Genomic DNA, 23,599 nt, shown 5'->3' on the forward strand with positions numbered 1-23,599 from the left:
GACTCTGTAGCACAGTTGTCATGCTCGTTCATAACTGGTAGTGTGTGCTATTTAGCACTCAAATGACCGTATTTAGCAATAGTACGGGGCCTTAAGTATTCGTGCCAAATTATCTCTCAGGAGATCATGTCAAATTGAAAATGCATCATCTTGTCCACTCCTGGGCCTGTCCAAGGAAATCATCAGTGCTTAGGTTCCTGCTGGATTGAGAAGTGTGTGTTATCCATGTTGTTCAGGTGCCAAAAAGACCCAAACGCATAAGATTTCACGCTGTAACATTTAGTTTACTAATAGGAGTTGGACAGAGTGAAAGCCATATGAGATTGGTGAGCTCTGAGTAACCACAACAGAACCACTGTTACCATGGTCTCCTCCACTTTATCTGCTAATGCAGTGGACCCCATCTAACATGCACTAACACGATGAAAGACGAGGAACGTGCATGGGAGGCAGAACCCTTGCTGCTTTTCTCTAAATACAAGGCAGACTCAAACACAAAAGAATGACTACAGGCTGGTATAATTGGGTTAGCTGGAAAGTCAATTTCTTTATCGCCTGTCGTAAACATGGGCCGATGCCATAATTACAACTAGAACTCAGTCTGATTTATTTATAACTGCTAATTGAATGTCTCTGGCTCTGAGTCCCAATTAGCACCCTATTCCCTACACAGTGCACAACTTTTGACCAGAGCCCTATGGGCCCAAATGTAGTGCACTATTTAGGAAACATTATGTAATTTGGGAGGCAACCAGGGATGTAAGCAGGGAGTCTACAGCTGCTTTCGTCAGTGAGCACTTTCAAGCCTAAACCATCACACGCCCCTGTGCTAGTCCTTAACCAAAGCCCACTCCTGATTAAATTGTTACTAAAAATTCCATCTTGAACTCTGGTAAACTTGTGTGTCCATGTGACTCAACGGTACACATGCTGGTGTTACATTACAATAATGCCTTTGAGATCTAGATGTTATAGTATGACAGCTGTTGCTGTCTGTTGTCTAATCCACATCCAGTTTACTGCAATTGTAAAATGGGACTTCCAGGTCCCATGTAAGGCTGACACCTCCAGGTGATGTTTGGCTAGAGTGCTGGGTCTCTCTTCGGGTCACGTAGTTGGCAGTGCCTGGATGACGTAGTTGACGACGAATGGATTGCAGAGCTGACTTTGGTCACTTAGTGGACGGTGAGAGGGTGTGAATGTACACTAGAAGACTAGTGGGTTACAGGGCCTACAGGTCAGCTCACGGCAGATGAGTAAGCCACCAAATCTTCCCGACCTGTTGGTCTCATCACTGCCCCGTGTGACCACAATCATGTCACACAACCACATTAACGATACCTACATAAGGCCTGAAATCTTCCTCCTATCACTTTACAAGGAGGGTGTGATGCAGACACACAAGAATGTGTCCTTGTATACAAGGGTGTATCAGTCCTCTCAGACCCAGTCAGCTCCCTGTCAATGGTGGTGGTACGCAAAGGGTGTGTATGAATCAACTTCCCCCACCTTATCAAAGCCCCGAGTGTCATTCTCTTCCCCCCTGTCGTCAGGAAGCCAGCCACCCCTCCTCCACTCCTCATTTCAGAGGCAACAGTGCCAGTCAGTGCAAGTCGGCTTGGTTGTCAAACAGTAACACTATCGCTTCCGTCCAGACTTTGAGCAGGAAGATTCGAGGACCTAAGGTTCTTGGAATGCGGACGACGCAGAAAGAGGTGATGAGGTCCTTTAAACTCTGTTTTATTAAATTACAAAGACAAAATGAAAAGCAGGCGTTGATACATTTTGTTAGTTAAATTTTTTTTCAATTATACCTGGTCCAAAGTGTTTAGCTTGGTAGCCTGTTACGGTGGGTTGATATCCCATTCTGCAGATGGGGGTAACAAGATGACATGAACCTTCATTAGAGCTGGGCGATATGGACAAAAATCCATAAATTGACTGAATTATCACAATAACGACCAACTGAACGATAAATTGATAACATGAATGTGCACCAGTTACTTCTTTTGTATTACCCTTAAAACTACCTTGAATGTTGCAGCTATCAATTATCCAGTTAGAAATAACGCATATTAGCAGACCTAATTAATTTTTTCAAACTACACATTCCTCTAGTAAAGGCTACTTATCGTCAATATCAGTCAAATGTCCTAGATAAAAATGGTTGGTTCGGTATTGATTGTTTTATAGTCCCAGCTCTAACCTTCACGGTACAAATTCATCTTTATGACATTACTATGGATGAATAAATGTTAGTTTTTTTTCTCTTTCATGATCACTGACAGTTCGAAGGACCAGATACATTGCCATCATTTTTTACTTTTCAACAAATCAAGTCTTTCAAATCAACCCAAAATAAATGAGACAAAAAAAGAAGAATATGTAAAGCCATTGGGCCAGCACGTGGGCCTGTCCAGGATGGTGCAACCATGCAAAATAACTCTGAATATGTTGTACGTAGAACAGATAGTCTTGCCTGTCATGTGGAATAGAAAATCTTGTCAGTTCTATTTGCAATGTTGTGAATGTCTCACCTCACCCAATATCCTACACCCCTGGCCTGTGCCCAGTGTTGAAAGTCTAGACCAGGTCAGGCAGTCAGAATGTTTCAAGGAGCTGTGAAGCACATTTCCCCCAGAAGGAAATTCATGATGGTGACAGTAAGTGTGGAAAGAAGCAGCTCATTTGGGAACAACAATATTGTACAAGTTGTCTGCCCAACATTAAGCAAGGGGATGTTAAGTTTACTAGGCTTAAACTGAAAATATCAACGTGTCACTGTCTGGAAAGGCAAAGGGTACGTACAAAATGGACATTGCACTAATCGTAAAATCAAGCATAACAGTAGTGTAGGTTCTGTATGTGAAAAGAAGTCTTCCTTCCCGGGCCACAAAAAAACCCAGCATGTTTTCTCCTCTAGCAGTGATAGAACAATATCCCCTTTGGAGTAAATAAAGCCAATGTCAGATTAAACAGATAGTAAGTCCTAAGAAATTAACTAGCCAGTGTGTACAGTAAATAAAAGTTTAAAGATACATCTATAAGGCATATTTGTCCTGTCTGATGTGGCAGGCTAATGTTTTCTGTCCAAGTCATAGAATGAAGGGAAATGACAAGAAAATACAACAAAAAAAAAACTTTTTTGAACAGAATGGGGACGTTCCTCTCTTTCTATCACTCACACACACATTTAGACCCTAGCTGCGGTGTACGATGGTGTTGATGCTCTCCTGGATCTCAGCCATCTTCTTCAACACCTGGTTCACCTTCGCCTCGTCAAACTCCAGACACACAAAGTCTGAGTCCTGGAAGGAAAACAAGAATGGAGAAGCGTGAAAGGGATGGGGGAAGGAGAAGGGAAAGGCAAAATAGGGACAGTATACTAAGAACAAGACAACAGGCAGTAGAGCATACTTCATGGATGATTGGTTGAGGGATGTAGCTCAAATGACGTGACATCAGAAACAGTGTGATAATAGGAACCTTTCAACTTTACAGCAGAGGGAGAAGTTCACATCAAGTCCTATTTTAAGGTCCGGGCTCTCAGACAAAGTGGGAGCAAAGGTCAGATTAGGAAACTCCTATAAACATCCACTGAATGACATCAAAGAGCTGTAAGAACTAGACTGTTATGCAGTGGTGCTAAAGATGGGACCTGAGATCTAAGTCAGTTTGTGACCTCCATTGAACCTTTTGAAAGCTTATTCAACACTTTGTGCTACAGGAAGAGGTGTGTGTGTGTGAAAACGGGGTCAGAAAGTTGAGGAGCCTAGGACCAGGATGTGGTCCAGACACATTCAGTTAGGACCAAACACTTGTTCTCTTTCCAATGGACAACAAACTAAAAAGGACTAATCGAAATAAACATTCATGAATAAACCATTATAAATGCTTCTACATTTAAAATATTTTTTTATAAAAAGGTTTATAAAATTATGCTTATTCAAGAAATATATTTTTAGCCCGTTTCCAAGAAACTAATACAGTGGAAGATTTCAGAAGACTGTTAAGCGGTGAGCGCGATGACCTAGATGTACAGGAAGCGTCACTTTCTGACAAATAAAAAGGCAACAGTTGGCCTAAATATAGCAACACTTTGCCTGTAGCACAGCCATGAGTTTCCCCCACTTATAACAGGGTCCCTTAACTAACACTTTCATTCCCTCGGAGGCATTTAAAAAAAATATAGCCTCCAATATCACTAGTGAGAATGTGACCTTTAACCCGAGTGCCATCAAAGAGAGATGACGACAGGCACAAAGGACAAATGAGGGAAAAAGAGACATCTTAAAAAATAAACAGTTGACTGTCCAAGGACATCCATACCCCTTGAAGAGCTACCTTTGAGTCTTAAACATGACGCCACATAACATCAGGTTAACTCATAATGGTCACAGTTAGGACTAGATAATGGAAGCTGGTCCCAGAACAGTGAAGTTAAGCCAGGAGAGCAACTATAGAACCTGCCCTTAAAGGAAAACTCCACCCTAAACTAGATTTTGGTATTTTTCATTAATCCACTATTGATATAGTCCCAAAATAGTTTGTCAGTAATCAAGTTTTCAAAATATATAACTTGCGTCACACCAGCTGTATTTCAGTATTTTGAAAGTTATACATCTTGAAAAGTTGGTTGCTGACATGCAAAACATTTTGGGATATTTGAGTCAGAGTATATTTTCAAATGAGTAGCAGTGTACACAGACCGTGTGCAGATCGTGTGATTGGCCCATCTACTCACCCATTTCTATGATGTGTAGCATCTTTATTACATGCCACTGAAAAATTAATGAACGTCCCTGGGTGGCCACAATAGGACACAAGACCCTCCATCTGGCCATGTCTTTGTTAGTCTGATTGTTCCCGAGAGTGGACATCACTACACAAGGGCCCCATCACTGCTCTTAAAGAACAGTTGCCTGGTTACAGGCTACCGCTGCCCTATTTCTTTCCACCGTCATTTGTTTGATTGAAGCACAGGGTTTGAAGCGTGTCTGTTGCCCGGGACGATTCAGTGTTCATTTCGGTTGGCGAGAGAGAGGACCCTCTTGAAGCTGTCCATCCACCTCAGCTTAATGGAATGCCATGCGCATTGTTCAACTGTCACTCAAGACTATAAAACACAAACATTGTAGCTTAGTGAATCCAGGCTGTATCACAACCGGTCGTGATTGGGAGTCCCATAGGGCGGCGCACAATTGGCCCAGCGTCATCCGGTGTAGGCAGTCATTGTAGATAAGAATTTGTTCTTAACTGACTCGCCTAGTTAAAAGGTTAAATAAATAAAATAAGTGAGTAGGACTTCATAGATGAAGTTACTCTGTGTAATCTCCTTGCATAGGCTTGCCCTGAACACCTATAATAATTTACTTTTATTAGGCTGCAAAACAGTTACTGTATAAGTGCTCCTCATTAGCCTCAATACCATTACATTTAGTGTTTAGCCTACTAAATTGTCAACTAAGTACCATATGAGGCACACCTCAATCCTAATCTTCCTCTAGTCTCAGGTGGAAAAGTAGATTCACCATAGCGACAGCAACTGAATTTATGTATAACTCCTCTAATACAACAGCATAGTAGACTTCAACTAAGTGGTATCTTGTCTTCAAGGGCGTGATGCTCTGCTGGCCTCATTCTCAGTACCAAGGGAGCGGCAGACTGTCACAGATCTGAGGGACATGGCACTGGAGCGACTGCTGACACCAGTTGCACCGGCAACTGATCACCTATGACGTTCTCAATGGGCTTGACCCCACAGTGACCCACATCCACACAGTGCCACATGCCCGTTCGGCTGGACATGGCAAAACACAGGTAACCAGGGGTGTATATTCATTAGTGTACAACGTAGCAAATGTTTTCAAATCAAATTGTATTCGTCACATGCGCCAAATACAACAGGTGTAGATCTTAGTGAAATGCTTACTTACAAGCCCTTAACCAACAATGCAGATTTAAGAAAATACATTTAAAAGACTAAAAGAGAGGAATAACAAATAATTAAAGAGCAGCAGTAAATAACAGAGGGGCTATATACAGGGAGTACCGGTACAGAGTCAATGTCTGTGTGCGGGGGCACATGAGTCGAGGTAATATGTACAGTTGAAGTCGGAAGTTTACATACACCTTAGCCAAATACATTTAAACTCAGTTTCACAATTCCTGACATTTAATCCTAGTAAAAATTCCATGTCTTAGGTCAGTTAGGATCACTACTTTATTTTAAGAATGTGAAATGTCAGAATAATAGTAGAGAATTATTTATTTAAGCTTTTATTCCTTTCATCACATTCCCAGTGGGTCAGAAGTTTACATACACTCAATTAGTATTTGGTAACATTGCCTTTAAAATGGTTTAACTTGGGTCAAATGGTTTGGGTAGCCTTCCACAAGCTTCCCACAATAAGTTGGGTGAATTTTGGCCCATTCCTCCTGATAGAGCTGGTGTAACTGAGTCTAGTTTCTAGGCCTCTTTGCTCGCACACACTTTTTCAGTTCTGCCCACAAATGAGGTCAGGGCTTTGTGATGGCCACTCCACAACATGATGCTTCATCAGACCACTTTTTTATAGACAGTAATTATAATAATTATGTTCAGATTTGCCAAATGGAGGGCGAGGGAGAGCTTTGTACACTTCTGTGTGTGGAGTAAAGGTGGTCTAGAATTTTTTCCCCTCTGGTTGTACATTTAACATGCAAGTAGAAATGAGACAAAACAGATTTAAGTTAACCTGCATTAAAGTCCCCGGCCACTAGGAGCGCCGCCTCTGGGTGAGAATTTTCCTGTTTGCTAATGACGGTATAGAAACAAAATGTATCTAATGTAGACAGATACAAAAAAATACAGAAACTCTAGGTAGATAGTGTGGTCTACAGCTTATCATGAGATATTCTACCTCAGGCGAGCAAAACCTCGTGACTTCCTTAGATATTGTGCACCAGCTGTTGTTCACATATATGCATAGGTCCCCGCCCCATGTCTTACCAGAGGCTGCTGTTCTGTCCTGCCGATGGAGTGTATAACCCGCCAGCTCTATGTTCTTAATGTCGTCGTTCAGCCACGACTCAGTGAAACATAAGATATTACAGTTAATGTCCCGTTGGTAGGATATATGTGCTTTCAGCTTGTCCCATTTATTTTCCAGTGATTGAACATTAGCTAGCAGGACGGAAGGCAAGGGCAGATTAGCCTCTCATCGCCTGATCCTCACAAGGCAACCGGGTCTTTTTCCACTAAATCTCTGTTTCCTTCTCCAGCAAATCACGGGGATCTGGGTCTGGTTGGGTGTCTGTAGTAGTATATCCATCCGTCCGACTCGTTGAAGAACTTTTTGTTCAGTTTGAGGTGAACAATCGCAGTTCTGATGTCCAGAAACTCTTTCGGTCACAAGAGACGGTAGTAGCAACATTATGTACAAAACAAGTTACGAACAAGGCAAAAAAACAACAAAAAAACTAGCCGATAAGACGGCAGGCCTCCCCTCTAGCGCCATCGTGTTCAGAACAAGCATTTCTAATTGGAATAGTTCAGGTAGGTACTGTTTGGTTACTAGTGAAGACATTCCTGATACTGTATGTTGAATGATACACGTGTTTATCCTGTTTGGTTAAGTATGTGCTCTTATGCTAGCCATGTGTGGAGGGAAAAAGCATTGAGAATGAACTACGTTGCAAACCATCGATGCACTCTAAAAAAGTGTTTAAGTTCTCTGAGAGAGCATTAATAGTATGCATGCGTTTATGTTGCGCCTACACACTTAACAGCACAATAAACAGAATGATATGCTATATAGGCCTACACAGCATACCTGGCACAATTAACCGAGACAATGGTTTGCTAAACACTGACAGGCGACTAACATTTGTAATACAAAAGGATTCAGAAGACACTGAATACAAACTGCATTTTAGACACACTACAGGTCAACCAAAAGACAACAGTAGGCCTATCCAAATCTATCTTCCGTCACCAATGTGTGCATAGCCAATAACCACCAACCATTCCTTACGTCTGAATACAGTAGTTTCTCAAGTTTGGCTGTGTCTCAAGTTAGGCAATCTATTCCTTAAAAAAGTGAACTATTTTTGAGGGCTATATGCGCTGATCAAAAGTAGTGCACTATGTAGGGAATACAGGGCCATTTGGGATGCACACAGCGTTAGAATGCTGCCTCACTGTTGCTACACCCATTCGTTTCTTCCGTATTGGAGGCACCTATGAGTCTACCGGATCTGTCATCATATATTAGAGAATTAATTTAATACACTCAAAGGGTCACGCCCAGGATCGCGCGGCACGCTAATGTATTTGTTTACTGGAAAAACAATAAGACATGAGATAACGAGAGCGCTGGCCAAAACGGAGCCGAGGCTTATCGTGAGATATGATACCCAAACCTGGTCTCAGAGCATTTCTTATTATTCTGTATGTAAATCCGATACACTCCCAATTGGTATGATATGTTACGTTTTGTATGGTACATATTCATTTGTGGGTGTCCAACACCCATTTCGTATGATATGTTACGAATTTGCTAAAAGTACAATGTTACAAATTTGTAAACGTACAATATGTTAAGACTTTGCAAAACGTATGATATGTTACGAATTCTAGCAAGGTGGCTAACATTTGCTCACGTTAACTAGGCTAGTGGTTAGGGTTAACCCTTTAACCTAACTGTTAAACTTAAGGGTAGGGTTAGGGGAAGGGTTAGCTAACATGCTAAGTAGTTGCAAAGTAGCAAGTAGTTAAAGTTGCTAATTAGCTAAAATTGGTCATGATGAGATTCTTATGGAACCATACCAAACGTAAAATATCATACTAATTTGAGTGGGCCGGATTTACATTTACTATGCTACGGCTAGTCTATGAGACCAGGCTGGACACCCTGGGAATACAAGTGTGCTCCCATTACTGTTATCGAGATCCATCATTCTTCTGTTTGTTGTGAGAGAAGACCAGCAGAAAAAATGTAATTTAAGATTTCACTGTGCAGTCCTCTGAGAAAATCACCTGTGTGGAGAGAAGAATTGGTCATGCCTTCTATGTTTGCCAATGATTGACATGTAGGTAAACACATCGACATGTAAGAACAGTTAAGCCAACATCCTGAGAAAATAGGACAGGGAGATAATGTGTAATAAGCAATCATCCTCTTCTTTCCATGTCTTTTGACTCTCCACCCTCCAATTAAAGATGCCTAATGTTACATGCCAGCTCTCATCTATAGGCAGGAATTGGAATGCCTCATACCTATCATATTTCTTCACTTTCCTAACTCTTGAAATTGTCACACACACACACACAGAACAAACCTTCCCTTTTGACACTTTGGTCAAAAACAATTTGGTCATAGGGATTCAATCAACATTCTTTCTGCCTGATATTGTTAGTGCATTATGTCTTTGACTTCCCAAGGTAATGGAGATTGGGTTGGGTCGCTGTGGGTAAAAGCAAAGCCTAACGACAGAGACAAACGATCCAAGCTTGTCTTGTAAATCAAACGTCAACTGGGAGCTCCTCAACTCCACAGATCACTGGTGCAAAACACTGTCTGCCAAATGTAATGCACTAAGGCTTAGGCTGTCATCCAGATGAAAAAAGACCAACGCCTGGATGGGCTTAGTTAATGGTGTTCAGTAGGACAAAATGTTTTACAACGGGAAAAACAAATGTGTTCTTATTGGACAAGATCCTGTAGCACCTCCATTTTGAAATATGTCATAATGTTTCGTGCCTACAGAACAGGAACATGTGCTATATGAAGTGTACAGATGTGGAAACTACAACCTCATACATTACCCACATACAGCCGGTTTAGTTCTGGAGCTCTGAGAATTCAATAGAATGTACAGCATGTACTGTGGTCATGCTCAAAAGGGGAGAGCACAGCCATCAGTGGTGCAATTTACGTAACTTCTCTCAGCTAAGTAAATAGATCCATTGAACAACGACATCAGGGGACTTCCCTAAAATCAACAGAATTGGTTTACTATTCCACAGCACCTGATAAACAGTCAGTTACTTAGAATAGTATGTGTGGGTAGGATAGAGGATGTTTTAACCACGATCACTGGGCAAATTATAAAAAGGGGGATACCTAGTCAGTTGTACAACTGAATGCGTCTTCCGCATTAACCCAACCCCTCTGAATCGGAGATGTGCGGAGGGGTGCCTTAAAAATCGAAGTCCACGTCCTCGGTACCCGGGGAACAGTGGGTTAAACTGCTTTGCTCTGGGGCAGAACGACAGTCAGCTCGAGGATTCGATCCAGCAATCTTTCGATTACTGACTCAATTACAAACTGTTACAGAACCCAATTGGCCTCATCAGAAAACCTGTTCTGCATAATTCAGACTTGTGCAACTGTTTGATTTATAGATGAGGGGCGACTAACCTGTAGAAACATTGCATGTGACCTTGCTAATCTTACTCCATACAGACTACCAATTGTCTGTTGGCCTCTAGTTTGCATGCTGTAAATGTTACAACTGTGCTACTAGATTACAAAGTGAGGTTATTGATTTATCACGTTATTGTAAGAAGTACACACATGGGAATTCTTAGTTAAAGTTCTCGCAAGCGGAAAATAGTCTCTCCCACTGCCAAATCAAAATGTCAACAGACCAATTCTATTCACCCTAGTACAAATGATGTCTTCATAAATCAGCTGTGAATCTGCTTTAGTACTATATGAAAAGGAACAATGGCTGTGGATACAGCAAGAAAGTTATTGGGTCAGATTAGATCTTTTTTGACCCCAGATGAAAGCTGAAGCAGACACCACCCAGCCCATTATTAGGCTATACCAAGTTTATTTAAATAAGCGGGAGTGGAAGCTGTGCTCCATTTTAGCGCAAGTCTACAGGGAGCTACCGATTCACTGTTGAATGAAAGTGGGCCACTCCGGTTTATTAGAAGGTGAGACATGCAAAAGGAACAGGAAGCCATTTGAAATGTTGTCGGGATTGTATTCTGTATGGTTCATATACATTTTCCTGTTAAATTAGGTCATTTCTGGGCAATATTTCTACCGGACCCCTTTTGGTTCTAGAGCACCCTCCGAAGCAAAAGTTCTATATAGCCTTTTTAAGCAGTTGACTCTAGACCAGGGCTGCCCAACCCTCTTCCTGGAGTCCAAACCTAATTTAACACACCTGATTATACTAATTAGCTGCTCAACAAGACCTTAACTAGCTGAATCAGATATGCTTAATTGGGGTTGGACTGAAAACCTACAGATCTCCAGGAAGAGGGTTGGGCAGCCCTGCTCTAGAGAGTCAAGGCAAAAGAAGCATTAGCGGGACAAACTAACCAACCATAGGATGGATGTAGCTCAGTCATGCAGATAAGACGTCGTCCAATAGCTGGAATAGAGTCAGGTTGGTGTTTTGGCAGTTGGTGATTAAGATGAGGACAGGAGTGGGGCAAGCTGATCCCAGACCTGTAACCTCCGTGGTGGTGGCTTCAGCTGGGGTCTGTCAGTTGACTTGTAGTGCATCCCAAATGGCACCCTATTCCCTCTGGCCAAAAGTAATGCCCTATAGGGAATAGGGTGCCATACCCTTCAAAATATTTTTCCCCCTCTCAGACATGCAAGGAATATGTACATGTGTACATCTGGGCAGTGGCGTCCATAGCAGTTTGACAAACCAAACAAGGGAAAATATTTTTCCTTCTGATCTATGACCAAACCAAAGCCAATCAACATTTGGCATAAAGCTTATAGATACAGTTGAAGTCAAGTTTACATACACTTAGGTTGGAGCCATTAAAACTTCTTTTTCAACCACTCCTCAAATTGTTAACAAACTATAGTTTTGGCAAGTCGGTTAGGACATCTACCTTGTGCATGACACAATTAACTTTTCCAACAATTGTTTGCAGACAGATTATTTCACTGTATTAAAATTCCAGTGGGTCAGAAGTTTACATACACTAAGTTGACTGTGCCTTAAACAGCTTGGAAAAAATTCCAGAAAATTATATCATGGCTTTAGAAGCTTCTGATAGGCTAATTGACATAATTTGAGTCAATTGGAGGTGTACCTGTGGATGTATTTCAAGGCCTACCTTCAAACTCAGTGCCTCTGCTTGAACTCATGAGAAAATCAAAATAATTTAGCCAAGACCTCCGAATTTTTGTTGTTGATCTCCACATTTTCCAAATGCCTGAAGGTACCACGTTCATCTGTACAAACAATAGTACACGAGTATAAACACCATGGGAACACGCAGCCGTCATACCGTTCAGGAAGGAGACGCGTTCTGTCTGTGGAAATCAATCCCAGAACAACAGCAAAGGACCTTGTGAAGATGCTGGAGGAAGCAGGTACAAAAGTATCTATATCCACAGTAAAACAAGTCCTATATCGACATAACCTGAAAGGCCGCTGAGCAAGGAAGAAGCCACTGCTCCAAAACTCCATAAAAAAAGCCAGACTACGGTTTGCAACTGCACATGGTGACAAAGATCATACATTTTGGAGAAATGTCCTCTGTTCTAATGAAACAAAAATAGAACTGTTTGGCCATAATGACCATCGTTATGTTTGGAGGAAAAAGGGGGAGGCTTGCAAGCTGAAGAACACCGTCCCAAATGTGAAGCACGGGGGTGGCAGCATCATGTTGTGGGGGTGCTTTGCTGCAGGAGGGACTGGTGTACTTCACAAAATAGATGGCATCACGAGGAAGGAAAATGTGGATATATTGAAGCAACATCAAGACATCAGTCAGGACGTTAAAGCTTGGTCACAAATGGATCTTCCAAATGGACAATGACCCCAAGCATACTTCCAAAGTTGTGGCAAAATGGCTTAAGGACAACAAAGTCAATGTATTGGAGTGGCCATCACAAAGCCCTGACCTCAATCCTATAGAAAATGTGTGGGCAGAACTGAAAAAGCGTGTGCGAGCAAGGAGGCCTAGAAACCTGACTCAGTTACACCAGCTCTGTCAGGAGGAATGGGCCAAAATTCACCCAAGGCAATGCTACCAAATACTAATTGAGTGTATGTAAACTTCTGACCCACTGGGAATGTGATGAAAGAAATAAAAGCTGAAATAAATCATTATCTCTACTATTATTCGGACATTTCACATTCTTAAAATAAAGTGGTGATCCTAATTGACCTAAGACAGGGAATGTTTACTAGGATTAAAGGTCAGGAAATGTGAAAACTGAGTTTAAATGTGCTGAACTTCCAACTTCAACTGTATGTATTAGGTCTGAGGACTAACAGGTTAAAGGCAGACTAGTGTATGTAGTGCTGGTACATCAGACACAAAAATGTGGAACTGTGACAATGCAATAAATATAGTGCTAAAGCAGGAAAGAGGAAGGTGAGAAGAAAGCCACTGATGTGTTCTGAATGACATGTGCTCTTCAGCTTCCTCATAGCTTGCATAGTCCTGCATTATATTCACATTAGATTTCTTAGAGGTTCAACCCGGTGGCCCGGGTGGGTGGAGATTTAACTTTAGGACTAATTAGATGGTTTAAAATCTAAATGTGCAAATTCCACCCACCTGGGGCACATTATGGAACAAGTCCAGAGCAGAAAGCCTGTTGATTTGCATAATTTACTATGTCTGAAAGCATAATTTGGGAATAAAAACATATAATATTAGTCTAATTGCAGGCAGCCATGTAATGTGCTTGTACAGTCAGTGGGACTGGTATTTTAGAGTGTGGGCCTTTTCCTCTCCCCCCACCCCAACTCCCCTCTAACCTCTCCAGCCCTGCCCAGTTCCAGCTCCACCAGGGCCACGGGAATGTTGGCGGCACCCCCTCTGCTGGCTGAGGTCTGGAGGTCCACCCTCCAGGTGAGGCCCTTCAGGCCGGGCTCCCAGCGGCTCTGGCCCAGCAGGCTCTCCCTCACCCGGGCCCGATGGCTCTTCCAGAACCGAGAGAGGGCGGCCGCCTGCTCGGCGCTCACACTCCCCGTGCCCTGCTTCCTGGTCTGGGCAGTCAGGAAGGCTTCCAGCTGGGCCTGGTCCATGTTTGCAGCGGCAATGGACTGAGAAGGGGAGAAGAAAACAAGCAGAGATTTGTTAGTCTAACAAAGAGGTTGATGTTTTTCTTGTTGTATTATCTTGGCCTGGTCAAGACAGAAATGTAGACACAATGTCATCTCCACATCAAGTTGCTACCATGCGGTGTTGCTGCCTTGCCGTGATGTTGTCGTCTTAGGTCTCTTTATGTAGTGTTGTCTCTTGTATGTAGTGTTGTCTCTTGTATGTAGTGTTGTCTCTTGCATGTAGTGTTGTCTCTTGCATGTAGTGTTGTCTCTTGCATGTAGTGTTGTCTCTTGCATGTAGTGTTGTCTCTTGCATGTAGTGTTGTCTCTTGTATGTAGTGTTGTCTCTTATGTAGTGTTGTCTCTTGTATGTGTGTTGTCTCTTGTATGTAGTGTTGTCTCTTGCATGTAGTGTTGTCTCTTGCATGTAGTGTTGTCTCTTGTGTAGTGTTGTCTCTTGTGTAGTGTTGTCTCTTGTGTAGTGTTGTCTCTTGTGTAGTGTTGTCTCTTGTGTAGTGTTGTCTCTTGTGTAGTGTTGTCTCTTGTGTAGTGTTGTCTCGTGTAGTGTTGTCCTATGGTTAATTTATTATCCCAGCCCCCGTCCCGGCAGGAGGCCTTCTGCATTTTTGGTAGGCCGTCATTGTAAATAAGAATGTTCTTAACTGACTTGCCTAGTTACATAAAGGTTATAAAAAAAAAACATTAAAAAAAAAAAAACAAGGACAAAGGGAAGTTGACATGTGTTTACACAGGTGTTCTAGTGCTGCCATCTAGTGACATGTAAATCTCAGCCTGTAGGGAAGACAAACTGATCTATCATTGAAAACCAGTTGTCAACATGAATGAATCCACACACCCTATGCTAGCAATTTATTTACAATGCCACGTGTACAAATTGTTTTGGTAAGATTTTATAGACACAGACAATTAAAGAAAGACAATAGAGAAACAGGGTTCGGGCATATGGGCTGCAGGACGAGGTTGAGCATTTGAAACATGTAACTATGTTACATATTGCCTAACCCCATAATAAATTTAGCTGGTTACGTTTCTCAATCAACACAAGATGAATCAGGTGAGAATGATGTCCAAATGCAAAGTTGACAGTACCTTTAAAAGACCTTTCATCTTTTCATGCATCGCGCAAAACTCCTCCTGCGTTAAGTCTGGATAAAGTTCATTTTTCAAAAGTTCCTCTGTTATTTCAGCATTATTATAATACACTATTTGTGCTATTCCATTCAGCAAACCGTTCAAAGATTTGGTTGTTTCGACATCCGCCATGTTTCAGCCCCACGGGTCACGTGACTCCTGTCATGTGTATGCCCGCTCATTGGTTGTTTTTCTCACCATACTCACGCACATAAATCGCTGATTGGCCTACATATCCTCGAAAACCCATACACACACACCAATCATCGTTGAAAGCGACGTGAGGTTGATTAAAAAAAAGTAGTCTTATATAATTAATACCCAAAATATAGCATAGTTGAAAACAGTATTTCTTTTTGGACTTTATGAACCTTTGACAAACTAAATAGAACATGACAAGTATGTTAATTGTTGAACAGTCTCAAAATCAGTCTTTAATGTTTATTTATTAACATCAATAATACAGTGGTGAGTCTTGAAATGAGATAATGAAAAACATAGTAGCGTCAAGTTACAAATAGCGTCACTGCACGTGTTTGCTACATTTTGTGTAGCCTAAGTATAGTCTTGCATTGTGTACTTACGGTATAAATGAGGTTTAAGACAATTGCGTTAGGTTAGTCCTAATTACTGTACTTAATTATAGAATGATACCCGTAAAACACTCACTAGAAGGACACAGAATAGGTACAGCAAGAACCCTATCTCGTTTGTATGAGTGTGTGTGTGTGTGTGTGTGTGAGAGAGAGAGAGAGAGAGAGAGCGGAAGAGAGAGCGCACGTGCGTGCGCGTGTGTGTTCATGGCAACATAGTAACAGTTACCGCAGGCTGTTTTTACAATTTGACATCGCATCTGTAACGGCAAACACCTATTTTCTAGTTTGTGAATTAATGTATCAGCTAATAATAATCTAAAAAAATTAAAAAATATTTCTGAGTGTTTGAATAAACAAGGTTCACAAGCTACTGACCTCAATTTCTTCAACTCCGATCATAAACTACTATGAAGTTTGAGAGCAGCATTACATGCAGAATGAGGTTAGAATAGGTTGAGTTTGTGGCTCAGAAAATTAGGATGGTAGAGTGGTTAGTTTGTATTGGGTTGTTATAGGTTGTGACAGGATCAGGAAACAGGTATTTGGCTTCAGTCCACTCAATCAGGTAGTGGACAACGTTGGAAATGGGTTTCCATGGCCAAGCAGCCGCACACAAACCTAGAGTGTGGAGGCTTTTATAGCAGCAAAGGGGGACCTACTCCATATTTAATACCCATGATTTTATAATGAGATGTTCAACGAGCAGGTATCCGCATACCTTTTGGTCATGTAGTGTAGCTATATTGTGTATGACAGGCATGTCATGTAGTAGTAGGGTTAACATTTTGTTTTTTTCTCTCTCCTCTTTCCTCTCTCTCCTCCTTCCTCTCTCGCATCCTTCCTCTCTCTCATCCTTCCTCTCTCTCATCCTTCCAATATTTTCAGGTGTATGGATGGCTAACGTTAAAACATTAAATGTAATGGGACACCTCAACTCGTCTGGTTCTGGTAGGCCTTGGCCCAGGCATGGGCTTTACCTGCTCCACTGGTTCTCCCATAACTACGTCATATTCGACAACAATGGTGACCTGCTGGCGCCATACAACCCCAAAAGGAAGGAGTTCGGCTTCCATCGCTCCGATAACCGCCTCGAGTGTGACGGTTACTGTTGGCAACTGCTTCCCAACCAGAACTTTCCGTACTATGAGATGGGCAACCTGAATACCCCAGGGGCAGATGACTTGCTATCATACGTTACGCAGAACTACGAAGGACACCATGATGACAGCAGTATGGACCGTATCATCATCAGCCTTCACCCCGACCCAACATGAGGATGTGAGGACCTTTGATCGCCAGAAGACCTATCGAATCATTAGGGATTTGGTCAGGCTCATCCGTAATCTGGAGCTGGGGGAGCTGCTAAGGCAAGCTGGGTACCTGGTGCCCAGACCGATTATGTTTGTCAAAGCAGTCAAGCGGCAAGAAACTCCAGCTCGAAGCCACACCACCGTTTATCAACCAGCTATCAGCCAACCTGACCGGGTCAACATCAAGGGGCCATCAACATCAAGAGTCCCAGGCCAACACCATCAAGGGAGTCTGTGATTGACATGCCACATGACTCAATGCCTCGTAAGAGCAAAGGAAACATGTGGACACAGAGTCATGTTTCTGTTAGTATCCCTGAGAACAGAGACTCCCATAAGCCTCGGCCGGAGAGGCGATGCTGTGTCATTCTGTAGACTGGGCCAAAGAGAGTCAAAAGAGTTGTGCTACTTCCTCTTACAGGATGAATTGGGAAAATAACCGTGGACATCATTTATTGCAGTGCTCCTGTAAGTAAGTTTACTGTGCAATACTATTGTAATTACTCATTAATGTTACACTGTAGCTACAGCAGTGACCCTTAACCCTAAGTAACTTTTTAAACAATTATTTCGAATAAAGTAATTGTTTTATTAAAAATGATTTGTTTCAACATACAATCACTTTTTAATATGTGTAGATTTCTTATAGATTATAATCAACCTCTATACTTCCAGTCTAAAGAAAACTACAACACAGCCCAGTTACCTGGTTTGGAACAGAATACAGAACCTGTTCCTGGTTTGGAACAGAATACAGAACTTGTTCCTGGTTTGGAACAGGTTTGGAACAGAATACAGAACCTGTTCCTGGTTTGGAACAGAATACAGAACTTGTTCCTGGTTTGGAACAGGTTTGGAACAGAATACAGAACCTGTTCCTGGTTTAGAACAGGTTTGGAACAGAATACAGAACCTGTTCCTGGTTTGGAACAGAATACAGAACCTGTTCCTGGTTTGGAACAGAATACAGAACTTGTTCCTGGTTTGGAACAGGGCTGGAACAGAATACAGAACCTGTTCCTGGTTTGGAACACAATAAGCTACATTGGATGTAAATGGAGCTATGCTTGCAAAGACTGACAGCCCAAAGACTGACAACCAGGACTCCAACCTGGGTGTGTAGACTGTTGGTCCAACACCCAAAACAGTTGGGCTAAGCCAATAGATCCAAACCGCTTCTCAAAATAACTGTGATATGTTGAAGGTATACATGGTTTGTTTACAAAGACTCAAATGACATCAAAAATATAAGTATGGAGTAATACAACCTTACATTGTAGATGAAGCTTTTCGATAGGTGTATCCAAGTCAAATGATATACTCTTGTAAATGATATGTAAACAGTTCAGTGAAATGTCTGCAAACTTTTTTGTCACTTTTGGTTATCATTGCAATACATATTTTTTCAAAGGCCTTTTATTTACCTAAATCCTAAAGGGGATTCCCCTAGCTAGACCTTTAGGATGCCCAAGGATTAGAAAAATTTGTACAAGAAATGAATTTGTTCCATATGCTGTATGGGGCTTAATGTGATGTCTCAAGGTATTTTTTGTAACTGTTTGACATGAAATAGAATATTTGTTATCTATTGTCTATGAATTTCTACTGTCTATGAATTTCAGTGTGGTTATATTTCTTCAGTCCTATCCCTCAGGTTTTTACCAAACAGTAGTGGGGTACCCAGTTTGTTATTATTTGAACCGCAGATTGCCCTTTAATAATCGTAATTCTCTTTGACTAATGCAACTGTACATAGTTGATTTTCTGTAAAAACCAAGGCCAATAGTTTATCAAATTGCCACAGTCTTGTAACAGCTCTGTTCTAATTGGTTAAACAGCTTCTTGTTTAGATTCAAATGGCTAAAGGGCTCTATTCAATTCATATCGGCTTAGTTCAGCGTTACAGCATGATCGAAATTTGAGGGCAAATTTCAGCGGAGACCGCGCGTTCACGATAAACTCGGCATATGTCATCTCATTGGGAAATTACCTTTACATTTCTATCTCGCAATCTGTAACTCTTCAGCGACACAGATTGAATAGAGCCCTACGGTAAATTGCTCCGATAAAAAGCTGATTAAAAAAAGTAAGACCATTTTTTCCCCACCTTTATTTAACCAGGTAGGCCAGTTGAGAACAAGTTCTCATTTATAACTGCGACCTGGCTAAGATAAAGCAAAGCAAACCACAAACCGACGCCACACCTTATAGTTAAGACGTTTGTTGAATGCAGAAAGAGATGAGTAAAATGGTTTTACAAGCTGGTACAAAAGTTTCACAAACTGGTACAAAGTGTCAACGCAGACTCATTATGAAGCATTCATTCAGAATGAATTAGTTAGAAATCACAAGCCAACTGTTGATAAAAGGGAATAAGTCACCATTAGTGCATTAGCGATCAAAGAAAGCATACATTAAATCGACCCATCTATTTCCCACTCTTTATTCTCTTCGCTTAAAGATAGCACTGAGAACTATTGACCAGTCAGAACATACTGTAGTTCCTTGATTGTGCCTGTGTTATAGTTCCCAGGTGTGGGATGCTATAGGCAGATATGTAATGAAGAGAAAGAGAGAATTAGCTTCTTTAACTTGGTTTCTATTCCAATGCATTTATTAAAGTTTTTTATATTCAAAATGTGTGTTTAATTCAAAATCATCTCATTACACTGTATATTGTAGAAAATGACACGTTTACATTCATTTTGTCAGGCCCTGACCTTAGAGATCCTTATTATTCTCTATGTTTGGTTAGGTCAGGGTGTGACTCTGGTGGAAAAGTCTATGTTTTCTATTTCTTTGTTTTTGGCCGAGTGTGGTTCCCAATCAGAGGCAGCTGTCTATCATTGTCTCTGATTGGGGATCATATATAAGTTGTCATTTTCTTTGTGGGATCTTGTTTTCTGCTTAGTGTCTGTGCGCTTTTCGTTTTCACATTTGTTATTTTGTTTGAGTGTTTTTTGAATATTAAAATGAATACTTTCCACGCTGCGTCTTGGTCCACTCTTCATTCAACAAACGAGAGCCGTTATACATTTAAAGAGATTCACATATTTATTCTCATATCAATTGAAATCCCTTTTTCACAAGCAGTAGTTTATAACTGTAACGATGTACGCTGAGAGTCGGGAAGTAAGTTCAGGGAGTGAACACATTTAAATAATAAATGAACAAAACCAGAAACACAAACAGCGCACTGACATGAAACAGGAACAATGACGACTGGGGAAGAAACCAAAGGGAGAGCCATAGAAAGGGCAGGTAATCAAGGAGATGATGGAGTCCAGGTGAGTGTCATTATGCGTGTAACGATGGTGACAGGTGTGCGCCATAATGAACAGCCTGGTGACCTAGAGACCGGAGAGGGAGCACACGTGACAATAACGACTGTGTATCTTTGTGTGTATCACACCTGCTGTGATTTATACAAGGTCAAAGTTCAATTATTACGTCAACGATGGTCTATTTATAGACGGTTTACAATATACACTCTGTTACAGTGTCAGAAGGTGGTCCTTCTCGATTTCTCAAATCACATTGTTTCATAATAACCTCATCTCCATTCAGTTTTTATTGAATATGTAGTTTAATGTCACCAATAAACGGGACTAGAAACTTGTACAGTAACAAGAACTGTCATAGTGAAGAGTTCAGCTGACCTGGACAGGGAGACTGTTGGGAACTTCATCTTTCAGGTCAGACACTCTGAAACACAGCAGTACTTAGACCTCCAACTTTTATCCATTTAGCTGCAGACATAATCACAATAACTTATAAATCAGAAAGGAACCTGTAAATATGTCTTAAAAAGTTGCAAACCAGGTCTAATGGCACTTGGCAGTGCCCTGTACCGTCTAATAAAACATATCTTATCAATTAGTCTGTCACAATGGGCAGTGCACACGTCAGTTGGTATGCTGTTGAACACCTTCCCATATCTTCCCTACATCAAATATGAAGATTGAAGCACGGGAAAACGACCCACCTAACCACGTTGCGTTGGCTGATGAGAATGACAACAGTCCTCAATTTAAGAGCTCCAGGTACGAGGGCAAGGTCTTCAAGAACCAAACGGTGGGGATGTTGGTTACCCAGGTGAGATGGTTTCTAACCTTGCACCTCAATTCGTCACTGTGTTTGGTAAGGGGTTTTTGTCCGAGGCATGTGCAACGTGGGAAACACATGATAGCCTTTTTCATCAGCTGATGTCACCACACATATCCACAGGAACACGACTGTAAACAGGAAACAACGGTACTGCTTTGTCTACAGAACTTGAAGGCACTGTCATGTAAACAACTTTGTTGTGCGCATTGTAATGTGGAATTAATCTGAACGTAAAGTTGAGCAAATATGTAAAAGAACACAGGCAAATCAAGAAAACATACTATAGCCTAGTAGTCATAGAATATATACACTGTAGACTAGAAGAATATGAGAGGAATAGTGTATATCTACAGGAGACTAGTCAATCAACAGCTGGAGATTTGGTTATGGGTTCTCACATTTTTTGGGGCCCAAAGTGACTGGATGTTCTCCTCCTGTCCTGTAGGGGCGGAGCTGGTGGCGATCCTGGCACCTGGAGATTCCAAACCCATGTTCATCTTGAGCACCTACCGTGGGAGCATAGAGGAAGAGACGGATCCAGGGGCTGTGATTGTCAAGGTGAACTTCCCCAGATCCATTCAATTCTACTTCATCTGAAAAAACAACCAGATCGATCCTATAACATTTTTGTCACCCCAAATACAGGTGACCTTCCTAGCAGTAACTACAGTAGTTCTCGTGACGCTTCAGATCCTGACAGACGCCGACAAGTTTGCCATCGACTCCAAAGGCGTTTTTACCTCTAAGGTCAAACTGGACTATGAGACCCAAAGGAACTACTCAGTCCAGATCTCAATATCGGATGGCACAAGCAGCGATGTGGCAACCATCGTGGTGCTAGTGATTGACATCAATGACAACAGCCCCGTGTCTGGCGCCAGCTCTGTGACACACCCTGTCCCGGAGGATACAGAGGTAGGGGCCAACCTCACTGCCATGACCGCCAGGGACGCGGACGACGGCTTCAACAGGGAGCTCCGCTATGCCCTCTGGGGAGGCGAGGGGAAGTTCACTATCGACCACAAAATGGGGATGGTGTCCCATGGCTGGGGCGCTGGACAGAGAGACCAAAGCCGAGTTCAGCCTGGAGGTGGTGGCTCAGGACCAAGGTCGTCCAGCTCTCTCCCTCTACCGCCACCCTGCTCATTCAAGTATCTGACGTCAACGACAACGTTCCAAATTTCTCCAAGACAGAATATGAGGTTGAGGTCTTAGAAACAGAAACCCTAGAAGCGGTGGACCTTGACGAAGGCACAAACGGTGTAGTGACCTATAGTATATTTCAGCAAGACCCTCCCTCGACCGTGGCGCTCTTCCAGCTGGACTCTTCCACTGGGGTACTGCGGCTGGCTCGGGCCTTGGACTATGGAGCAGTGAAGGTGTACAACCTAATGGTACAGGCTGCAGATGGGGGGACCCCGTCCCTCGTTGGGAATGGATCAGTGGTGGTGAGGGTGACAGATGTGAACAACAACCCGCCTCAGTTCAGCGCAGAGCGCTACGATGTCGCCGTCTCTGAGAACCTGGCCAGCGGAGCGGCTGTCGTGACCCTGGAGGTCACCGACGAGGATGAGGTCAGAGAAATGAGACTGTCATTATCATCAGGAGATCGATTAGATTTTGTTATGATGGTAACAATATCTTGGACATTACTATCTACATTGAGATGAGGGATATATCTGCACAACATGAAGACTATTGGCTATATATAATATTGGTATATCGATTACGGTATATCAATGACAATATATATAATCGATTAAAATATATAATGGTGATACATAATGGTGTTTATCATATGACGATATCAACAATCTGAAAATATTTCAATACATCCATCCCACTAATACATTTCTGACAAACCTAGGAATGATAAGCCGACACGCACCATTAACATCTCTGGGTTATTCTTTTAGGGTGGATTCTCAAGTGGTCACTTTGTATTTACAAGTGATACCTTCAACATAAACAAACAAGGTGTTGTGTCCCTGAAGAGTGACGTCACCTTGGACAGAGAAACAAAGGATAACTACGTTCTACAGGTATACCACGTCATGTCAAACAGCATGTGCTTTAGCTGCGTCTCTCATAAGATCTACACCCAAATATAGGCCCCAATAACAGTCGGGTCTACTTCCATAAATGTAATCCATGTGGAGGAGGGAACATTTTTCATATCTTAACGATGGGCAAGGACGCAGCTGGAGGAGAATCTCTCTCTTCCTATCACCCTGACCTTAACTCTACCCCACCTTGACGCCAAAGTAAACATTGTCTTTGTTCATGTTGTTAAGTCATATAGGTGATTAAAAATGTACAATGTGGATAGGCAAATGTGACTTAAGATGCTCAGTGAGACCATGAAGGTCAGCAACGTTATGCGTTGGAGTCAACAATGTTACGTTTTGT

General features: G+C 41.9%; 1 protein-coding gene and 1 pseudogene across 1 annotated transcript; one reads left to right on the forward strand and one right to left on the reverse strand.

The window, feature by feature from the left end:
- Positions 1-1,724: 1,724 nt before the first annotated feature.
- Positions 1,725-15,342, reverse strand: LOC112230367 (COMM domain-containing protein 1). Its single transcript, XM_024396629.2, has 3 exons — positions 15,136-15,342; positions 13,738-14,025; positions 1,725-3,308 (listed from the first exon to the last, which is right to left on the reverse strand). The coding sequence occupies exons 1-3, from the start codon at positions 15,307-15,309 to the stop codon at positions 3,201-3,203; spliced, it is 570 nt and encodes a 189-aa protein (XP_024252397.1). The 5' UTR covers positions 15,310-15,342; the 3' UTR covers positions 1,725-3,200.
- A 1,347-nt stretch (positions 15,343-16,689) lies between these two features.
- Positions 16,690-17,619, forward strand: LOC112230155 (annotated as a pseudogene).
- Positions 17,620-23,599: the final 5,980 nt, after the last annotated feature.

Source organism: Oncorhynchus tshawytscha, linkage group LG32 (genome assembly GCF_018296145.1).
Source record: "Oncorhynchus tshawytscha isolate Ot180627B linkage group LG32, Otsh_v2.0, whole genome shotgun sequence".
NCBI classification, from domain to species: Eukaryota; Metazoa; Chordata; class Actinopteri; order Salmoniformes; family Salmonidae; genus Oncorhynchus; species Oncorhynchus tshawytscha.

Excerpts from the sequence above, each read along its gene's own strand:
- LOC112230367 (XM_024396629.2), bottom strand. The coding sequence starts at position 15,309 with ATGGCGGATGTCGAAACAACCAAATCTTTGAACGGTTTGCTGAATGGA. Across the intron at positions 14,026-15,135 it reads AGATGAAAGGTCTTTTAAAG|TCCATTGCCGCTGCAAACAT; the intron begins GTACTGTCAACT and ends TCCCCTTCTCAG. Across the intron at positions 3,309-13,737 it reads AACTGGGCAGGGCTGGAGAG|GACTCAGACTTTGTGTGTCT; the intron begins GTTAGAGGGGAG and ends TTTTCCTTCCAG.